The sequence below is a fragment of the Onychostruthus taczanowskii genome, unplaced genomic scaffold (genome assembly GCF_017590055.1).
Source record: "Onychostruthus taczanowskii isolate IOZ18803 unplaced genomic scaffold, ASM1759005v1 scaffold37, whole genome shotgun sequence".
Taxonomy (NCBI): domain Eukaryota; kingdom Metazoa; phylum Chordata; class Aves; order Passeriformes; family Passeridae; genus Onychostruthus; species Onychostruthus taczanowskii.
The window spans coordinates 9,207,476-9,229,631 of NW_024501126.1; the positions used below are offsets into that span (position 1 = coordinate 9,207,476).

The 22,156-nt window shown below is 43.3% G+C and overlaps 1 protein-coding gene across 1 annotated transcript in view; it reads right to left on the reverse strand.

Moving 5' to 3' along the window:
• Positions 1-22,156, reverse strand: part of MYO10 (myosin X) — a 162,719-nt gene that overhangs the window by 109,552 nt on the left and 31,011 nt on the right. Inside the window, exon 2 of the mRNA XM_041411761.1 lies at positions 17,701-17,799. Coding sequence (XP_041267695.1) covers positions 17,701-17,799 — 99 coding nt within the window. The remainder of the gene's footprint in view (positions 1-17,700; positions 17,800-22,156) is intronic.

Below are 22,156 nucleotides of genomic sequence, written 5' to 3' on the forward strand. Positions count from 1 at the left end.
AGATCACTTCTTAAATTTCATAACTGGAAATTGGCAAACAGCATGCACAAACTCACCTCAGTCACCAAGTATCCTGTGATGCCCTTGGCCAAAGGCAACAACCAGAACCTGCCATCTACAGAAATGCTGGAAAAAGTTAAAATCACAAGCACAAAAAGCCTGGAGAGAGATCTAAACTTAAGGAACCTCTCTATTACAAGTCCAGGGCAGCAAGAGCAGGTCCTTCTAATGACATGAATGGCCATACTGCTTGTTCCTGTAAAGGAAAATGCCAGGGAGGCACCTGCTCCTTAAAAGCACAGCTGCTGCCAGGGCTGGCTGCAGGAGCCCCAGCCATCCTCACTGCTGCAGCTCACCCTACCTGACTGCAACACAGCGAGATGCCAACTTAAACCTTCCATGAGTTTTCCAATGGTTTTGGCACTACAAGTTTGTCACTTTTGCTTTTATGCCCTACTTGGTACAGAGGTGTAACAAATGGATGAGGATCTTCAAGTGTTACTGCTCTGCAACTAAGATAAAACAACAATAGCTGATGCACAAATCTACTTGTATTAAATTAGTGGCTTTAAGCACTCAAACCTTTTCAAAGAGTGAAAAAGAAGCACCACAATAATTTCCAGAATTCCCCGTTACTGCAAGGACAGGTCTGAGCCTCTCAGTACCAATCAACCTCATTTTAAATAAGCATAATAGCTCCCACAAAATTTGTTTATTGAAATTTACTGTGGGGCTGAGGATAAGTTTACTTTATTTTCTGCATTAATTTGCAAAGCCAGAGCTGTGTGCTGGAACTTTTAAACAAAGTGCTGGAGTCAGCAGGACCTGAGGTTCCACCCAACCACTGTCTGACCTTGAAGAAGTCCCTCACCTCATCATAAATCTGCCAGGCCAGCTGTGAAACTGGATGAAAGCAGGACTACCCCACAAAATGCATGCTGCAACTCGTTTGGCCTTCTGTTAAATAAACATAACGCCCCCTCAAAACAAACCCAACCAACTAAACAATGTGTTTTTTTCTGTATACAAAGCACTTTGTACTGTACAAAAATGGAGTGCTTTACCAAGTGGGAGGGAAATGGATGTAAATATTTACACATGTACTGCAAAGAGCTGTTACTCACTCTAGGGATGTGCATGCTGGTAGCTGTATGATTCAAGAGCTACATCAGCATAGTGGGGGTGCCTTCACTAGACAGAAATTACACACTGGTCTCTGGAAAGCATGCACTGTGCCAAGGAGGGTAAGGAAAAAACTGACATTAAGGGGACAATTCCTGCCAGACTTGAAACCAAATTAGCTTCAAATAAAACAGAGATTCAACAAAGCTACAAGTGCTCAGAGCTTAATTACAGGAGTAGATGAAACTACTATCTTATCATCCAGATTTTTGTTCCACTTGTCCATCATCTCACAAACTCTTCCAAAAGGCAAGAGTATTTTGGACCAGTAAGTCTGGAAATACAGAGGATAGCTATTTCATCTTATGCAACTTGTGCTTGATTGCCCCTTATGCCTGCCAAGAAATGCTAAGACTGGGAGGGGGTCATCTCAGCCAGTAACTCACCTGCTTCCATTGTGTCCTGCTGCAAATGCAGGACTTGCTACTTTCCATCCCTCCATACCTGAGCTACTATGGAGGTGACAGGACACTGTCTTCAGAGTAACACTTGTACTAGTATATTTCCAACACCGGCACATAATCCCAAATGCAAACTAAAAACAGAGGTAAAACCTGTGCTGTGTAAGGGAAAGAGGCTGACTGGATTTCCTTTCTGGCACCATTAATTCATGGGTACTAACAGCTCAAGATATCACTTACCAGTGTTGAAAAAACTTAGAACCAGGTTCCAACAGCTTCCTTATCAGTTAATTTCATCTTCCATTATAAAAATTAGTCTGTCCCTTTAGAAATTTCTTGACAAAAGAGAATTGGCCACTGGCTACTGTTTTCCATTGCTATCGCTTCAAAGGTGAATTTGCTTTACAAGTGTCAGTGTGGTAATGCTTGTCCCTAGTTTGCTATTCAATTGCACACTTCTAATAAGACATTTCTTTCTATTTTCATACATAAATAGAGGAAGCACTGCTTGTAACTGCAACCTTGAACCACATGTGATAAGGTGCTTAGTATTTACATAACATCCACACTAAAACTGATAAGAGCATCACGTTGTACACAAGTTAGAAGTTATGCAAAAAATGCATGACTCGAGAGCAGCTTCCGCAGCTCTGAATCTTTGTGGTGTCTGAATCTTTGTCGACTTCAAGCTGCCTAATCTGCTCTAAGGACATAATGTACAGTATGCTGTTTGTTCAGCTTGTGGAGAGTCAGATTTAAGGATTCCATATTCAAACAGCACTGACTCAAGTAGCAATGCTCAAGGACTTTTCAAAGTGCATCTGTGGAGCTTATCAACACCACAAGTTGAATACTACTCTACCTGACTGTGTTTTCTTTAGCCAAGACCTCAATTTTGCTTTAATCTAGCATCAGCATGAAGTTATAACTGAAAAATCAAGCATTCACTTAGAAAACTATTGTAGGCTACTGTTGCCCACCATTTTTTCTAAGGATATGGACCTGCATATGATGCAGACTAAACGCCTTTTAAGTCTATCGATTTTAAGACACAGTACACATATATATGTATCTGTGTGAGCACCTACACACATTTCTCCATTTCATCATCTTTACAACATACGTACAGATGACAATACTTTCCAGAAGAGCTGTATCAGCATATTAGGGGCATTAAGACACTGCACTGCTTTGCAATAGCTCTGCTCATTTCTGAAATGTGAACAAATGCATTTGATACGTACACTGTCAGCATGCTTAGGATTAACAGAGATCAGCAACCAATTTGGCATAATTGAATATTCACAGCAGCGTCTGGTCTGATCTGTTAACACAGTCACACACAGGGAATGTAGGACAAGCATTTTTAAAAATGCCCAAAAGAACAACCCAGAGGAAAACCAAGGGTACTGCTTAAGGAAAAATGGACCGCCAGCAGCCTTATACTTCTTGGCCTCCTGTTCACCTTCCGCACAGTCTTTGCTGGCTGCAGCCCTTACCCACATCAAGGGTTTTGTTCATGTGCAAACTCAGTGCAGTGATCACATTCTTCCTAGAAATACATGCTCATGGGCTGGACATACCGAGCCTTTGTCACGCTCCCTTTGCTTTCCTGATCACGCAGCAATACTGCCCTCTCTTACCCCCTCACTGAGGACACGTGAAAAACATTAACATATCTCAAATGCCTAGCAGACCTTGAAGTATCCTTGTCAGAACTTTACATTTCCTGGGCAAATCTTGTGGTGACAGAAGCTCTCTGTAATTGCATTTAAGCCATTAATGATGCACTGATAACGCCAATGAAGTCTGACCATCAGATTTCAATGTATATTAAATGCCTGCCTGAAAGCAGCATTAATAATGGAATGGATTTATTATTTTCTTCTAATTAGAACTCCTTGCTGATGCTAGTGAAAACCACACTTTCAAGAGAGAAATAATCAGCAGCAACATACATGTAATTATTTTCATTATGTACTTGTGTCACTTCTATCTATTAAGATTGCTCCCTTCTCAAATCTGTTTCCCAGTTCTGCCACATGTGGAAAGCTTTGGATAAAGTATTCAGCGGCAGGTACACATCTCACTAGAAATGCATGGTTTTTCAAAGTAGCTTATGTTATCATCATAGACAAAACAGTACTTTTATGTCATTCAGGCCTACAGTAACATGAACATTCTCCGAGGCCTTTCTTTGAAGAGGCATGTTTAATTTAAAAATGAACAACTGTTTCCAAGAGGTAAGATTTTATCTTTCCTGCAAAAGTCATCAACTCTACAAAGTTACAAATCACTGGAGAAAAATCTTGCAGCAAGCCTTCAGTAGAAGTTCAGACATTTAGCAGCCAAACACCTCGGGAAAGGCCTCCTGCCCTTGGCGTGCTCTAGATGCTGCTGAGCAAGAGCTCCTGGAGCTTCCCTTGGCAGCTCCAACATGCCGCTTGCTGTTCATGCTGTCCCTGACCAATGTCAGGAATGGAAGATGAGAAGGTTATCTGACCCTCGTGCTCCTTGTGAGCTGAAGGAGGGTCTGAGGCTTGCTGCTATGTTGAGGTTTGCTGCCTTTACAGTGAGGTCCCCCCCCCGCCCTGCTGCTGGCTGGGGAGTGCAACGGGTCTGGCCATCACCCACGCAGACAGATCCCGTGCTCCCAGCCCCAGGAACTGCCAGCCTGCCCCGTGCCCCAGAGTGTGCACACGGGTACTCAGGTGTCAGAGAGAAGAGCAGGGAGCAAGGCTGCAGGATGGAGGAACAGGATGAATGATGAATTCAGAGGCAACTGAATCTGAAGCACAAGCTTGGAGAGACCAAACAAATAAAAGCACAGGAGCCCATGCTTGGAAGACAGAACAAAGGGCAGATAGGAGGCACAAAAAAACCCCTCAAGCAAACAAAAAAAGTGAACAAGGAAGACTATTAGGGCTCTTTGAGCATGCACCTTTTACCTCTACCCCCATTTGTACACATCCTTATAACTCCAGAACATCCAGAAGCTGCTTGCAGATGACTGATACTGCTCCCCCTGGTACAGGTCCCTCTCCTCTCCAGTGTGTGCCACAACCACCTAGCTGCAAAGGGGCAGCATGCTGCTTTTTCTACATTGCAAAAAGAGGCCCTGCAGCATTTCTGAACTCTCCAGGGTATGACTTTGCAACACAGAGGGGGTTTTCTCCATTTACATTTTGTGACTGTTCTTGGTAAAGTCAGCTTGAGTAGATAAATCTCCTTAAATCGTCTCTCAGATTCACCATGTGTATGCTAAACAGGACCTGGCTTGTTTTACAAAATAAAGAGTGCTGGATGAGGAGGAGGCACATGACCTACACTAACATTTTCTTCCCCTGGTTTAGCATAAATAAAAGCACCACTATGAAAGGGTGCTTAAAGTTCTTTTTGCAGCTAACATTGAAAGAGTTTATTATCTTACTACAGAAATGCTTTGGGGGAAATCTTGCTCTGATAGTGTTCTCATGAGAACACTTGACGTTTTCAAACAAGTCACTTTGAAATGTTCAAGAATACAAATATCATGAGGCTCCCAAAGGTGCAATGACACATCTTATCACAAAGGGAACCTCCTGTGTTGCCTGCTTAAAAACCCTGAAGCTCTGCAAGAAGTACTTCATCTTCCAGCAGTATTTCAAACATCAAGCTTTGAAAATGATCTGGCTTTGAAACACCAGTCAGATTTAATTTCTTTAAAGTTAGGTTGTATACTGAAGGGTACCTGGAGTTGCAGAAGATCCCCCCTTTGTTTCTGTATTTCTCTGGTACACAGAGGTAACATAGATACTTGAGTGACCACAGGACAGGGCAAAGATCAAATGAGATTTCCACCTACAGAACCAGCACTATGCAGCCAGAGGCATTGCAGCCTTTCCCAGAGGAGCTGCCAGTAGACACAGTCTCCTTTCCTACAGATTCATCACTCCACCTTGCCATACCTGCTGTCCAGCCCATGGGCTGGGATCACCAGCACACCTAATGCAGTACCCCACACACCTGCCCAATGGCTACACTTTTTAAATTATGTGAATGACTTGAAATAACAATGAAAAAAAAAAAAAAGATTTTTCACAGCTCACACCCATAAGTGCAGTCTTCAGTCCCTGATGGAGAAGTGGGGCGGGGATGGGACATGGCTCTTCCAAACAGTGGCTCCCAGGGGGCTAACTGTAAAGGAGAGAGAGGCAGTGGCCTCTGGTCACCACTATAAACTTTTTTAAATGGTGCTTGCACCTGCACTAGTACTTTCTCAGAAGCCATCATTGTGTAAAATCCTGTCCAGAATTATCCAGTCATTTGACTTTTTAATTAAAAAAAAATAAAAATACTATGCAATTTAAAAATCCATTTAATACAAAATAGGGTGCTCTAGGCCATTTGTGTTTTGCTCAACTCATCCTCTCCAAGTAGAAGTCTCAGGGGCCACCCACCATTTATCTGCACTGTAAGGTACAAAGCCTCACGAGAGCAAAACTCAGCAATGCCCTGTTGCAGAGCGAAGTATCCCCACATGTAATTGTGCTTAACCTAAACCATATGTTCCTAAAAACACCAACAATGCTGAACAATGAGACCAGCCTCACATCCAAGGGAATTTAGGAACAGGGGAACAACCGAAGTGACAAGCTTGTTCATCACGGAGCTACAGATTCATTGTTGTCGTCGTTTTTTGGCACGATGCTGCCTGAATTCCTTCCCGTGTTTTGTGAACAGCTGAACTGTGTTCCCTTACAAAAGAAATTAATATGGCAGCCTGTGTACATCTGCTTTAATCTTAAAACAAAGAAGTTTTGCTATCTTTAGTACAAGCATAATAAAGGCACCAAAAAAAAGACAGATGGTTTGGATTTTCTTTGCAGAAAGCAAGAGGGAAGACTGACATCTCAGCTGTTTACGTAGGAACAACCCATTACGTGGCCACAGCAAACCAGAGGGAACGCAGAAAGTACCTCTTTGTCAGCATCTCAGATGCCAACTGCTTTCAGTCAGGTCTTATAAAAAGCATAAAACAACTCTGCTCACAGATAAATGCTTTTGTTCATACAGATTTAATTTATATGATTAGGAAAACACTTAACAACGGCCACACTAATGCCAAACAAATTAATTTCAGTAAAGCTAGAGCAAACACTACCATTCTGTTTAGGCAGCACAGAACAAAACCCTTGAAAATCCAACATTAAGGGAGTTATTTATGGTCATTGCTCAGCCCTCCTGCCCCCAACATTTGTGCATTAGAAATCTCCTGACTGCTCACTTGCAAACTCCCTGACTTCTGACCAAAACTGGCCACACACTGATAGTCTGAAAGTTCATTCTGCAGGGATAATATAATCACCCTTGTCTGGCAGTTGGGATGGGTCTTGGATTTTAGGTTTTTTGTTTTGTTTTGCGTTGGTGGTTTTTTTTACAATTCAGCCTTTCTTTTAAAATATCTCACTTCAGGATTAAAACTTTCCCCTTCCTGAAATCCATCAAACTGATAGTGGTTTTGGCAGAAAGGGAAGTAACACGAAAAAAGTAAGGACAGAACATGTGCAACATATCCAAGAAGTAAGTCATAGCTTGCTCTGTATTTTTTATGTAATAGATACATAGTTCATGGAAAAGTACACATAAAAAGAGGCTTTTCCTATTACCCTTTAACAAATATTCAGAGAATGGCAGTCATGTAAAAGTATCACCCCTTGATATACAGGGACAAAAGGACAAGCTGAATTAGCTCGTGAATTAGGGGCAGAAAAATGTTCTCTAATACAGATATTGCTTCTTTCAGCATAATTAAATGCCTTCTTAATATTTCCATGTTGGAGAATTTAGGAGACCCAAATTAATGATTTTTCCAATTAGCAAGTATTTAAAAAGTAAAAGAAGATGGCACACATGGAAAAAATCCAAAACACTTGTTCAATTTGTGAGTGCTTCCACTTGAACCAGTGCTCAAACACAGTACTGACAAGTAACACTTGGGGTTTAGAAGCAGCATTTCCATTAAGGAAAACGTTTGCTGCAGTTGCATGAAATCCTCACCAGGAACGGGGAGGCTTTTGTGCCTTGCAGTTACACTCCATTAAATACTTCCCAGGAGGGCTGGGGTGGTACGGCTCAGTGGGCCTGTGGGACACGTGGGCTTGCAGGGCACGTGCAGCCTCTGCCGCGTCGCATGCTTCACTGGCACCTCTCTGCAAAGAGCACGGGATTGAGCAAGCAAGGGGAAGCGGGGCACAGCCACCCCTCCTCGCAGCTCCTTCTAGGAGATGCCCCACAGGCTGGGGTACCACAGGGCCCCGGGGACAGCCAAGTGCAGTTGTGCAAGGCAGGGAGGCCAGACTCCCTGCGGATGCTCCCGGAGGAAGCTGCCGGCTCACATCTGTCACGAACTCTGTTTACAGGCGCGCCAACAGATGCTTGCAGCGAGAGTCGCTGAACTTTGACATCCAACATAAAGATGTAAACACTTCTCCACAGAAGATAAATCCTGAGTACTAAAAGGCGCTCTGGCTGACTTCTGGCCCTCCCCAACCCCACACCATCCTCCAAACCCAAAACTCCCACACATATCCCTTAAAAACAACAACAGTAAGAAAGGCCCAAAGCACAAAAAAACCTCCAAGAAATTAACATACTAATAGCCACAGCACCAAGATTTTTTAAGTATTCTAACCAGCAGAATTATTACTAGTAAGCCAAATATAACTGACTGGAGAAAAAAATTAACTTTACATTGTTTAGACAGATGGAATCTGATTTCCTGCTGTGAAGCTGCTGAATTTGACATTGACCCTGAGCCCCAAAGGCAGGAGATCTGCTGCCCAAAACACACATAAGCTGCCCAATGTCCGGAATCAGTAGTCACTACCCTTCATATGCACCATTAAATTAAAAAGCATGAAAGTCTTCATAAATAAGGTTTGCAAAAAGAGATGGATTCATTTAATGCTAAGAGCAGCCAAGACCAAAGCCCACTGCATATTTGTGTATTTTCTTAAGAGGCTGTATATACAAGGGAGCTCACAAAGGGCTTCTTTAAAACGCTCCCTTGTAAATGTGCATTCAAAGGGTAATAGATATTGAACTCAGGGAAATGTCCAAAAAATCACTGTTTGGAAATATTTTTAGGCCTTCATGTGGAAGAGCTAGAAGCAATCATGATGCTTTTCAGTGCTAGCTAAGAAAATCCTTGTCCAGAAAGATTTACTTCTCTGATGCCTGATCCTATGAGCTATGGATGCAGCCAAACACAGCATTTACTGATAAACAGTCCTACTGACTTCAGTAACTAAAGCCAAGTAACTTCAGTGGTGTTATTCATGCCCTGTGAATATGAACGGAAGGCTCTTGTTTAAAAGGGCTCCTCACAACAGCAAAGGCTAGCACAACAGAGTCCCAAGTGAGGGTGAGAAAGGACACAAGGCAAAGAAAAGAGTCCTTATGAGAAATGCTTAGCATTACCTGCATTTGGGGCTTTCTTTTTAATTTTAAACCAGAAGTGAGGAAAACATGAGCTGTCCTGGTATAACCACACAGTAACGTCAACATAATCTTATTGCTAACTCAAAAGTCAAACAAAAGGACACCCCTCCCCCCGACAGAACAAACCCCAAACCTCAAACAAAGCCCAGGTCTACAACTTCTGAATGAGGTCACGATGAGAAACTCTCCCAGCCTTCAAACCAGAAAGAAAAAAAAAAGTGAAAACCTCCACTGAAAACATACTTGAGCTGTGTTTAACAAGGAACATCTGTAGCCTTCCAATTCCTGAGATGCAGAAATGCCGCAGAAGAGCCACAATAAGTTAAACACACAGGAAAAAATACTTTTGTTGCTGCCCAAACCATTTACAGGTGCCTCTGATTTGAAACTAAGGACACCAAGCTCTACTCTGTTTGCTGACATAACAGCATGCTGTGAAGGACTTCTTTGTGAAGAAAATGCACTGAAATCTGGTTTAACTGACAAAGTCTTTACTGGTGAAATATGACATCTGTTTTTAAAGAGCCTACATTTTTTGCATACCATCAGTCAGCTGTTTCTATTTATAACATTCAATGTAAAAGTTTCTCTCAGTCAGCTAAGTAGGTATGCAATTAAGTATCCTGAAATTCTAGTGTCAGACTGAGGACAGTTTGCAGCAATTGATTCAACTTTTACTTCTCCCTGGATGAGTTTGTTCACATAAGATTTCCTCTGCACACACATACATTAGTTATGTTTTACACATATACAATTCTTTCCTTGCAAGGGAATAGAAGTGTGTTCTCAGGTGCTGTTCTGGAAGTCCTCAGTTCTCAAAGGCTTAAACATAGTGCTACTTACACAAACTGCAATAACTGCATTCAAAAAAAAAAAAAAAAAAAGTCCTTAGTCCACAAACTATATACAAACTATATTTATAGTGCTGACTATATATTTATTGGCATTACTTTTATATATACTTGGATGTATAAACAGAAGAAAAAGTAGAGAGTCCTATTTAAGTGACTAGAAAAATGTCTTGAAATCAATGCCATGCAAAACAACACAGCTCTTCTGAAAGATTTCACTCCCCCTCAAGCTCTTTGTATTTGCTGTCTATGCTTTCACTGCAGACAGCTTCACGTGTGTCTGTACAAATCAGGAACACAATGCAGTCCTCTTTGATCTGAAATAAAGTTCACAGTATTCAGGAAAAAAAAGAAAAAGGATAGAAATTAGAAAGAGGTTTTTTTCTCAATGGAACCATTGATTACTGAATATACACAAGTAAGTAATTTCAAACAAAGAACAGAATGACAGCAGGGCTTTTAGGATTTTATTTAAACATTCACTTAAGTACTTTATAAGTTCACACAACTTCATTAAAAATACAGTAAGACAATGATGAAATGTCTGCTTTACTGTAAATAAAGCCTTTAAGGAAGAAATAATTTTAACCCCAAAACTAAATGCAGCAAAAATATCCTCAAACATGAAAAAAAAATTCAGTAACTGTAATGTCATCTTATATATGAATGTGTATCTAAACAGACAAGGAAAGATTAGGACCTACTTTTTTAAATTCTAAATGTTCATAGACTTCATTGACACACTTAATATATTCCTACTAAGTATGAAGATACTGTATTAATACAGTAGAGTCATAGACATGGTGTTTCCAAAACATCCAGGACAGAGCCCTTCACCAGCTCTCTGCACTAATGGACCAGAAAAACAAATAACACAACCGACCCACCCACCAGCTAGCAAACGAATACAGCATATTCTCTTCTGGAAAGCATAAGGTTTGTGCTTATAAACGGAAACATATTTACCATATGAATTGTCTGCACATGGTAGCTTTTCCAGTCACTGCAGACTCCCTGTTTTGAAGGCCAGCCTGCAGAATGCTTTGGAGAGCTACTCCAGAGCCAGCTGCAGCCCAGCATCATGAATGCGTGCTAAGAGAGAGGTCACACCGTTCATCTCCCACTCCTTTATCTAGAGCCAGGGTGTTGAAACACAGGCCTGACGTACTCTTCCCCTCCTTGTATTTAATGAGGCTTTCATCTACCCCCATACAGTGCCACATTTTTCTTCTTTTCATAAAGAGCTATGAATTTTTCATAGCTATTTGCGCAGGGAAATCCAAGCTTACAATGCGATATTGCTATTTTAGTACACCATATCTCATGTATTGGGTATTTCCCACAGACCATCAAATCAGCTAGTTTTACAACCATCTCACACAGAGGATGACAACAGCAGGAAACAGTACCACAGTTGTCTATAACGATAATTAGTGAATGAACTGTTTAACACTCAGGTAATATATACACTCAGGTAATATATACAAGAACACTTGAGGAGGAATTATATCACCATGTGACAATCACAAAAATATACAGCTTCATAAAATATAATTATATAATCCTACCTTCACACTGGGTAGGATTCTCTACAACCATCCCTTCAGCATACAACTGTATGCTGCTACAGGTTTTTGTGGCAAATTAATTTCTGCAGCTCACAACAGAACAGAAAGAAGAAACTAAGAAGTAATGCACTGTGATACGAAAATTTAATAATTCTGCAAGCTGACATTGGCAAAGACCTGAAATCCAGACTCGTAAAAGTAAAATCCGAAACCAACTCCAGCAACAGAGCTTCCCAGTCCCACTGCCCTGCCAATCACGTCATTGGAAGACGTGCAGAATGCTCAGTGGAAAGGTGAGAAGTGCAAAGGCTAGTAGAAGCTACTGAATCAGAGAAGATGAATAACAATGCTGTGCTTTGATAAGGTCCCAACATTTTCATCAGTTTGTCATTAGACTTGAGCATGAGCTCCAGCTGTCAAAACGATGTGGCAATCAATACACCAACCATGCTTCAAAAAGCATCATCACCCCATATTCTGCAACCTCACCCCTTGCTTCCCCTCTCTGGCTCTTCAAAGTGATATTGAGCATTGCAGGAATTGCCAAACAGTCAGAGGTAATAGTCAAGCATTACCTCAGCTCTATTTCACCTACTTGCAACATTCTGCAGCCCATAGGTAACCAAACAGCACGGGCACGATGGTCTAAAAGCACATCAGGAAATGCAGTGGGAGAAAAGGTAATAATCAACCAATGTCAGCTGGCACAGTCCTTTTACACACAAAGTCTACTCCTGAAACCGTAAGCCCTGAGGATGACTGAAGTTATCAAATGCAGTGAATTTTTACTATGCCTTTGGCTGTGCACCTGCCAGCTCAGACCTGCTGAGGAGGTGGAATGCCACATCACAGGTCTGAAGGCCAATCCCTAAGTCGTTCCCATTTTGCACCACCTGATTTTAACACATGCATACCCAAACAAAGGAAGCAATTTTTTGCCCAGTGATGTTTGCAACACCAGGGTTTTCTAAGCAAACTAATCAATTGGATGACATTTTGGTAAAGACTTGAGACTTTTTCCATATTACCTGAAGTTTTAGCTCTCATTATGGACACCATGGAAAGGCAGTAACATCACACAAAATGCACACAGAACACCATTAACAAGCAATTTATCTGCTGGTGGATGTCAGCACTAGCTTTGCCATTCTTTTCCAGGGCACCAAAGCAAGCTGTCCCTTTTACAGTGGCATCGGTGGTTCCCTTAAGTATAAGGATTTTCCAGATCAAAACACTTCCCAAAGTCAGGCTCTTTATGGCTACACATCCAATTACAATATCCTGTGAAAATTACAGGTAGTCTCCCATGTAAGCATGTGGGTCACTCATACTAGGAGCTGGAGAAGGCTTGTGCTTAAAATGAAAGATGTTTTTAGGATGACATTTCCTGGAGGACGTTAGTGTAACAACACACACAGCAGCCTTTCTACACCGCAGCTCAAATGTAATGGTGATGCTTTAATGCGATGGAGCCTTTTTATTTTAGCTTGAGAAAGCCAACAGAGGAGACACTTTCAGCCTTTCCATTTAATTGGACTTCAAATTTCAGTAAGAAAAGTCAAAATATGAAACTTCCCAAACCTGAAAACCTTAAAAGTTTTATATGCAACCCACAGGAAACACACCAGCACATAGGTGGCTTTCCTGTTTCTCTGAGAGGAGGCCTTGTACCCAGAGGTAGTTGTTCTTCTCAGTCTAATTTTGTGGATGTCTTCCCCCATACCATGTGTGTCTGGGTCACCAATAACTTGGTGCAAGAGGAAAGGATGACAGAATCATAGAACGCCATGGATTGGAAGAGAACTGTAACAGTCATCTAGTCCAACCCCCTTGCTGCAAGGGGGAATACGTTCCACAAGACCATGTTGCTCAAAATGCCATTCAACCTGAAGACTTTCAGGTCTTCAAGGTACCTGATATACCTTGAAGACTTTCAGGTATCCAAAGATTCTCTGGGCAGTATGTTCGAGTGCCTCACAACCCTCAAAATAAAGAATTTCTTCCTTGGTCTTGTCTAAACCAACCCTCTTTTAGTTTAAAACAACTACCTCTTGTCCTACTGCAACAGGCCCTGCTGAAAGGTTTGTCCCCAGCTTTCTTGTAACCCCCCTTTTCGTACTGTATGGTGCTATAAGGTCCCCCTGGAGCCTTCTCTTCTCCATGCTGAACAACCTCAAATTTCTCAGCCCGACCTCATAAGAGAGGCATTCTGTGCCTTTGATCATTTCCATGGCCTTCCTCCATGGCTCCAACAGGTTGATGACCTTTTCATGCTGGGGGTCTCAGAGCTGGATACAGCACTTCAGGTGAGGTCTCATGAGAGTGGAGTAGAGGGGCAGAATTCCCTCCCTTGACCTACTGGCAATGCTGCTTTTGATACAACCCAAGACACAGTTTGTTTCCTGGGCTGTCAACACTCTGCCAGCTCATGTCCAGCTTTTCATCCACCAGCACCCTGAAATCCCTCTTGGCAGGGCTGTTCTCAATCAATCTGTATGGATACCAGGGGATGCCCCAACCCAAATGCGTGGACCTTCTACTTGACCTCATAGAACTTCATGAAGTATATCATATGCCCACTTCTCAAGCTTCTCCAGCTCCCTCTGGATGGCATTCCATCCTTCAGGCTTGTCAGCTGCAGCTTGGTGTCATCTGCAAACGTGCTGAGGCTTTGCTCTATCCCACTGCCAATGCTGCTGCTGAAGGCATTAAACAGTTCTGGTCCCACTCTAGAACTCCAAGGGACATCCTTGTCACCAGTTCAGCTCTTGATCACCATTGTTTGGATGCTACCATTCAACCAATTCAACCTCATCCACCAAAGAGTTCATCCATCTAATCCCTATCTCTCCAATTTAGAGGGAAGGATGATGTGGAATTCCGTGTCAAAGGCTTTAGAGAAGTCCAGGCAGATGACATGCACAGCTCTTCCCTCCTTCACTGATGTGGTTTCTCCATCATTTTCATCCCACAGTGCCAGCACAGCAGTAGTTTAATAATGAGTACATTACATTTTACCCATCAAAAGCCACTCTGCAATTCTGTCTGGTTCCTTTCCTGCCTGGAGAAAGGCATGTAAAGAAAGCAAGGGTTCCCTGTCTCTGAAAGACATGCTTTTATTTTTTTGGCTGTGTGCCAGCCCCAACTTTCTGTTACTGTGAGGGAATATAACCTTTGAGAGGCCACCTTCCTCCAGTAAACTACATAATCACCAACCTATGTGGAACAAGGCTCTCACACCCAGCAGCATTACTTCAGCTTTGTCAGACACAATTATAGCAACTGACTGGAGAGGCAACAGAAGGAACTATTCAAACCAAATTGCATATTCAGGTCATACAAAATGAATATTTTATTCACAAACCTTTTAGGTTCCCACTATGCCCTCCACACAAGGAGAAAATGCACAGCTGGTGTCACCACCATAATTCTGGGGGTTTTGACAACAGAATGGCCTATGCAGCGCCAGGCATGCTGGCATAGATAGATGTGACTCACCTTTGTCAGTGAGACTGTGATTATGCAGATGTGATGGGAAAGCTCCCACGGTGGAACATTGCCACGAAGGGCTACACGCTGTTTAGGAGAGACAGACCAGGAAGGCATGGTGGTGGAGTTGCCCTCTCAGTGAGGCAACACTGCGAATGTATTGTGCTCTGTCTCAGGGTGGATGATGAGTGAGTCAGGAGCTTATGGGTCAGGATAAAAGCGCAGATGAGTAAGACTGACACTCTGGGTGTTTGCTCCAGGTGGCCTGACTGGGAGGACAAAGTGGGTTAGCTCTTCTACAGGCAATTACAGCAGCCTCAAAGTCACAGGCCATAGTTCATGTAGGGGACTTCAACCACCCTGACATCTGCTGGAAAGCTACACAGCATACAGGCCAGGAAGTTCCTGGAAATCACTGATGACAAATTCCTGTCACAGATGCTGGAGTATCCCACAAGGAATGGCGTGCTGCTTGACCTCACAGTAACCAACAAGGAAGGCCTTGCTGGAGATGAAGGTTGGGCATGACCTTGGCTAGAGTGGCCATGAGATTGTGAGGTTCAGTATTGAAAAAAGAGGTAGCAGGGCAGTGAGCAAGATTATGGACTTCAGATCAGCTAACTTTGGACTCTTTGGGGATATTCTTGAAAGAATTCCACGGGAGCAGGCCTTCCAGGGGAATCAGTCAATAATAAAGGCTCACTTCCTTCAGGCTCAAGAACAATGCAAACCAATGAGAAACAGGTGAGGCCAAGGGCACAAGAAACTCTGTGAATGAATAAAGAACTGTCATTGCTCAAGTATAAGCAAAAAAGTTCACAGGAGATGAAAGTAAGGTTAGGCCCCTTAGAGTGAATATAGAAAAGTGATCGGGATAAGTAGAAATGAGACTAGAAAGGCCAAGGCCATATAGAATTAAATCTGGCCAAGCAGGTAAAAGATAATAAAAAGGACTTCTTCTAAACCATCAGTAACAGGAAGAAACCAAAGGATAATGTGGGCCCATTAATAAATGGAGGGGGGACCCTGGTAACAGAGGACACAGAGAAGCCAGAGTTGCTGAATGCCTTCTTTGCATCAATCTTCACTGACAAGTCAGCCCTCAGGGACCTCTGACCCTGGAGACAAGGGCTAATGAACATCAGGAGGAAGACCTTCCCTTAGTCAGGGAGGATTTGGTCAAAGAACACCTAGGTAAACTTGCGATCCACAAGTCCATGGGCCCCAGCAGGATGCATCCACGGACTGTAGAGAGAGCTGGTGAAAACCACAGCAAGGCTGCTCACGATCACCTTTGGAAGTTTATGGAGATCAGGATAGGTACCTGAGGCTGGAAGAAAGCAAACATCACCCTAGTCTTCAAAGCGAGCAAGAAGGAGGACACAGGAAACTACCCTCCAGGCAGCCTCACCTCAATCCCTGGAAAGGTGATGGAGGGCCTCATTCTGTAGGCCATCTCGATCCACAAAGGAGACAAGAAGGTGATCAGGAGTAGTCAGCATGGGTTCACTAAAAGTAACTCATGTCTGACCAGACTGATTGCCTTCTGTGCTGAAACAACTACCTGGATGGATGAAGGGAGCACAGTGGATATTTCCTTCCTTGACATCAGCAAGGCTTTTGACACTGTCTCTCGCTAAATCCTCATAGGCAAACTCAAGAACTGTTATGTTGGATGAGTGGACAGCAGAATGGATTCGGAACTGACTGACTGGCAGATCCCTGAAGGTTGTGATCAGTGGTAGAGTCTGGTTGGAGGTCTGTCACTCATGGTGTCCCCCAGGGTTCTATAATGAGCCCAGTGTTATTTAATTTGTTCATCAGTGGCTTGGATGAGGGAATAGAGTCCCTTCTCATCAGGTTCACTGCTGACACAAAGGTGAGAGGAGAGGTCAATACTTCAGTTTGTGCAGCCTTTCAAAGGGACCTGGACACATTGGAGAGGTGGGCAGAGAAGAACCTTCTGAAATTCAACAAAGGCAAGTGCAGGGTCCTGCACAGAAGAACCTGTGGATCCTGGTGGACAGCAAACTGTCCATGAGCCAACAGTGTGTCCTTATGGCCAAGAAGACAAATGGTATCCTGGTATCAGGAAGAGCATTGCCAGCAGGTCAAGGGAGGTGATCCTGCCCCTCTGCTGAGCCCTGGTGAGGCCACATCTGGAGTGCTGCGTGCAGTTCTGGAGTCCACAGTAGAAGAGATATGGAGCTTCTCGAGCAGGTCCCACTGAGACCTCTTGGTAAAGAGTCTGCAGAATCTCTTTTATTCTTAAGAAAGGCTGAGGAAGCTGGGCCTATTCAACCTCAAGAAGAGGCAATTATGAAATTACCTCATTAATCTGCATAAATATATGAAGGGAGGTTATCAAGAGGATGGAGCTAGGCTCTGCTTGGTGGTGCCAAACAACAGGAAAATAAGTCACCACCAGAAACTGAGCACAGGAAATTCCAACTAAACACAAGTAAAAACTTACTGCAGGTAAAGGGTGACCAAGCACTGGAACAGATTGCCCAGAGAAGTTGTGGAGTCTCCTTCACTGGAGATATTCAAGAGCCACCTGGACACAATCCTGTGCCATGTGCTCTAGGATGATCCTGCTTGAGCAGAGAGGTTGGACCAGATGACCCATTGTGGTCCCTTCCAACCTGACCCATTCTGCAATTCTGTGAAAGCTTCTTTTTTACAGAGTTGTGAGAAAGACAAAACATAAAGGAGCAATGCCCATACCTGACCATAGTCTGTCCTGAATACAACAACTCCTTCTGCACAGGAATGAACAGTGCTGGGATAATGCTGATTATTTTCTCGCAGCCAGACCCGAGACCCCTGCAATTAAAAAAAACAGAGTTATAGATGGCATAACAGAAACACTGGAAAAATAATTCTACTCACTATCTCACTATTTTTCTCTGGAAATACTTCTCAAGGAATAGGAGAGAAAGAGAAAGCAAAATCCAAATAAGCAAGTGAAAGAAAATAAAATAATCTCTTAGCAAGTATTTGTTGGTTTCTGCTTGATCAGTAAACACAGAACTACACTGAAGTGCCTTTTTTTTTTTTTTTTTTTTTTCCCTTCACAAGTACCTAAATGCTGGCAAGAGCAGCTGGAACCAATCCTCTGATTCTCTGAGTCATGTGCCTCATGCTAGCACATGCAATTTACAGAAGAGTGTTTGAATTTACACACAGTTTAGAAGATCCACCCCAAAGCCAGCTGGCTCCCAACCTGTTTATTTTCAACCCCAGTCAGACACTCCCAGCACTTCTATCTTTCACCTTTTTTCTAAACTACTTCCCTTTCTATCGTTCTCCTCTCTTGGCCGCACAACAATGCAGAGGATTAAACAAAGAGACCAACCAGTAGCAAGCAAGGTTACAAAGATATTGGCTATGGAGGCATTGGAGACACTATCAGTGAGGCACCTAAGCCAGCCTAGTAGAGCAGGTAGAGCTCAATGCTGCATCTATCACCGGGCTGGTGGTGCAGATGCAGCATTAAGAAAACAGAAATATCTAGCACCTAGAACAAGGGAGGAGGACCACAGCTGATGCTGCAGCTGCAGCAAAAGCCATAAGCAATAGCCACTCGAGTTGTGCTGCGTAGAAGACTTTAGCTGGCATGAAAACACTTAGCAGTAGTGACCCATGGCCTGACTTCCAACCAAAACTACACTCCCATTCTCTTCAAACATCTGGCACCATATCAGGGCAACAGTATTTTAGTGGCTTTCAGAGAACGGAGATTTTTTTCACCAGAACAGTCAAATATCCTCCTAAAGAAAAAGTAAAGGATTGATGGTAAAGTGCTGAGATATACCCTGACAATCATAACGTTTCGGTGTACAATCATAAAAAAAAACCCCAACAATTAAAATAATTTTGTATGCTAGCATCCAAAGGCTGTCCTTGCCTGAATTTTCACACAGAGACCAGACATAAAGTCTTTTTAAGGTGGAGGGGGTGCAGTCCTGATTAAGAATCAAGACAAATACAGATTTTTATTCTGCTGCCTATTTAAGATGTGTAGTCCATGAGCTTATCAAGGACTTTAGCCACATTACAAGTTATATATGCTTTTAGACAATGTCAAATAAATGTTATTCTTCTTTCTACAATGGGTCAATAGCAGCACTGAGACAAAACTGAGAATTTAAAAACTCTTGCTGTTTGGTTTCCCTAAATGGGAAGAGCTCACCTGGACACAGAGGACGAGGCAAGAGCATCCCTCTTTATTTTTTGCCACTGCAAAATATCTTTTCACAAACTGCTTTCCATTTTCAAGGCTGCAAACGCCTGCGGGGCATTTGGCCTTTTACTTACAAAACCTCAAGTCAGATGGTTTCTAGATACACAGCAATTCTGAGACAGTTCAAATGCAATGTTCATAAACTCGAAAGTGCAGGGTTAAGGCAGATGGAAGCGGAAAGGAGAGCGCCAGTTCCTGAGGTGGGTGGGGGGAGCAGGGGACTGGGAAACAGTGGGGAGACACCTCCCCAGAAGTGGTAAAAGCAATAGATAAGACTTGAACATTAAATTCAAAATCTACTAACAGCAGTTGGAACACTTCCACCCACTCTCCTGGGTCTACATCAGACTCTGGTCTTCAGAAAACCAAGGGCACTGTTTTTATTCTCCTGAACACCACAAACATTCCAGTGCTGACTGGTTCAAGGGTACCTCTCACCCTGCACTTCCCAGAGGAAGGAAGGCTGATGTGAGGGCTTTGCTCTTGGACTTCCTCTGCTACCTCTGCACCAGAGCCAGCAAATAGAAATGTCCTGTGTCCCTCAGGTACAGACACAGGAGCGATGATAACTTGAAGGCTACATATGTGGTACAAAGGAATATCTACCACAACTACCATGTTGAGACAAAGGGTTTTCTTCACATTAATGCAGGTGCTGCCATCAGCTCACTGTCCCCAAGAGTGTCTGAGAGTGAAAACCTGAGGCTTGCAGCTGCCCTGTGGAGCTGGGTGATGCAGAGCCCACTTAATTCACCGTGGAATGGGTCTAAAACCCAGAAGCATGAGTGCACAGCAAGACAGATGATGTGATGATGCACCCATGCTACACCATGCCATACAGTGAAAGCAAGGTGAGCTGAGCTTTGCCTGGGATTCCTGCATGTCCTCAGCCACCTCACTTCATTCGTGCATCACGAAGGCTGAAATTGACAGGGACCTCTGGTGAGCCTCTAGCCCAGGAGCTCATGCAGGCTCTCATAGAGCTGGCTGTGAAAACAGTCACTCCCACAGCAGAAAGTGTTTCCTGATGTTCAGTGTGAGCCTCCTGTGTTTCAGCCTGTGCCCACTGCCTCTGAACCTCTGGGCATCACCAAGAAGAGCCTGGCTCCCTCTTCTTTTATCTTCCCTCCAGGTATTTACATACACTGGTGAGATTCCCCCTGAGCCTTATCCAGGCTTAAGAATTCTACCTCTCTCAGCTTGTAGTCCTAGGAAAGAGACCTTCATGATCTTTCTGGTCCTCTGTTAGACCCTATCCACTATATCCATGTCCCTCCTGCACTGGGGAGGACACAACTGGACACAGCACTCCAGCTCACAGCTCACCAGAGCTGGGCAGAGGGGTAGGATCACCTCCATCACCTTGCAGGCAACACTTTACTAACACTTTCAACAGCAATGTCTACAGAAACCTCATGAGATTATATACTCCTGACTTAACACAGGACACCAGAAGAAAGAATCCTCAGCTCATTAAGCCATCCCACTCAGTCAGACAACCACTGCTTCACATTTGAATGTTTTTTTTATTAGTGGGACTACTATAGGCATAAAATGAAAGGTTGTCCAGCTCTCAGAATATTTTTATTTCATTGGTCTTTTTTGCCTTGACCTAATAACCCCACAGGAGCAAGGCACAGCAAAGCTTTCCCCCACAGCAAACACAAATTACAAGGAATTTAATGATGGTGGCTACTGTCACCATCAAGCTCTGAAGACCTGATGGCTTGAGGAGCGGATATGCACGTACTACTGCCACTCCAAGCAGCAAAGAGAATTTAGTCCCAGCCTACACACACCACCCACCCCCCACACCCCGAAATACTTCTGCCAGCCTGCTGCTGGGCACTAAAGGTCTGTCCTGGTCAGTCTCCACCATCTCTTTCCACGTGAGCTCAATTCACCTAAATGCATACATAAAGAGCAAAAAAACCTATCTGCCAAAATGCAGCCAAGTTCTTCAATTGGTCTAGATGTTTCAGGACAACCAAACCTCTGTTATTCCACTGGTTTATTATTTGCCAGCATGTCAGAAGCTCAAGTAACGTGAAGTTTATGCTTTCAAGAGCAATGAAAAGCTTGTAAACATTAAGCCGCAACAAAATCTGCCAAAACCTCAGCATTCAAAATAGCCTGTCAGAAGGAGGATAATGTTTTCCATCTTGAAATCAAATAATCAATGTTGCAAAGGTTTTTTTCTGGCTATGAAGGGGAAGAGGCCTGCACAGAAGCCTTCACTTGGTTGGGCTAGTGCTATAACAAGTTTTTAAAGCAGGGAAAGGGGTTGATTTAAACAAATGTACATTGTTAGGGGTCAATAGCTGCTATTCAAATGAGGCTGGAACAATGCAGCTCACAAAGCCGGAGGCATCTGGAATGCAAATACAACGTGTTCCCTGGCAAGGTAGCTCTACAATGGAGTGTCTGTCCATGGGCCTTCCCCTATGGGTGGGGGTAAAACAAAAAGGTCTTGGCAAGAAGTACCTCGCCAGCTATGCCAGCTACAGACAATGATCCAGCTGCTACCCCTCTGCAGTGCATTAGCCATGCACTGGTGACAAAATCTTCACCAGTGCTTAATTTATGGACAAGACTTGGTATACAGGACCCACCTGAGGAAGGAATCCTCTCAATGCACATCGTGGCTACACTGACCTCAACCTCTTTTGCAGGAAGAAGCCCGGTATCTTGGGTTACTCCAGAGCTCCCTGACAGCCAGCCTTCTGTGGTAATAGGGCAAAGAAAGCCATGGAGTACTAACTACAGCCCAGTGTATTTTATTTCCATGAAGTAAGGTTGTAAAAATACTTGGAATAGTGTTTGTAGAAGAACAGCCATATGCCATCATTTCCGTAGCAAATAAATTTCTCCTGACTGCCAAACTGAAAGGAAATAGCTTTGCAGATCTCACAGCTGCAAGACCACCTGGAGAAGTCC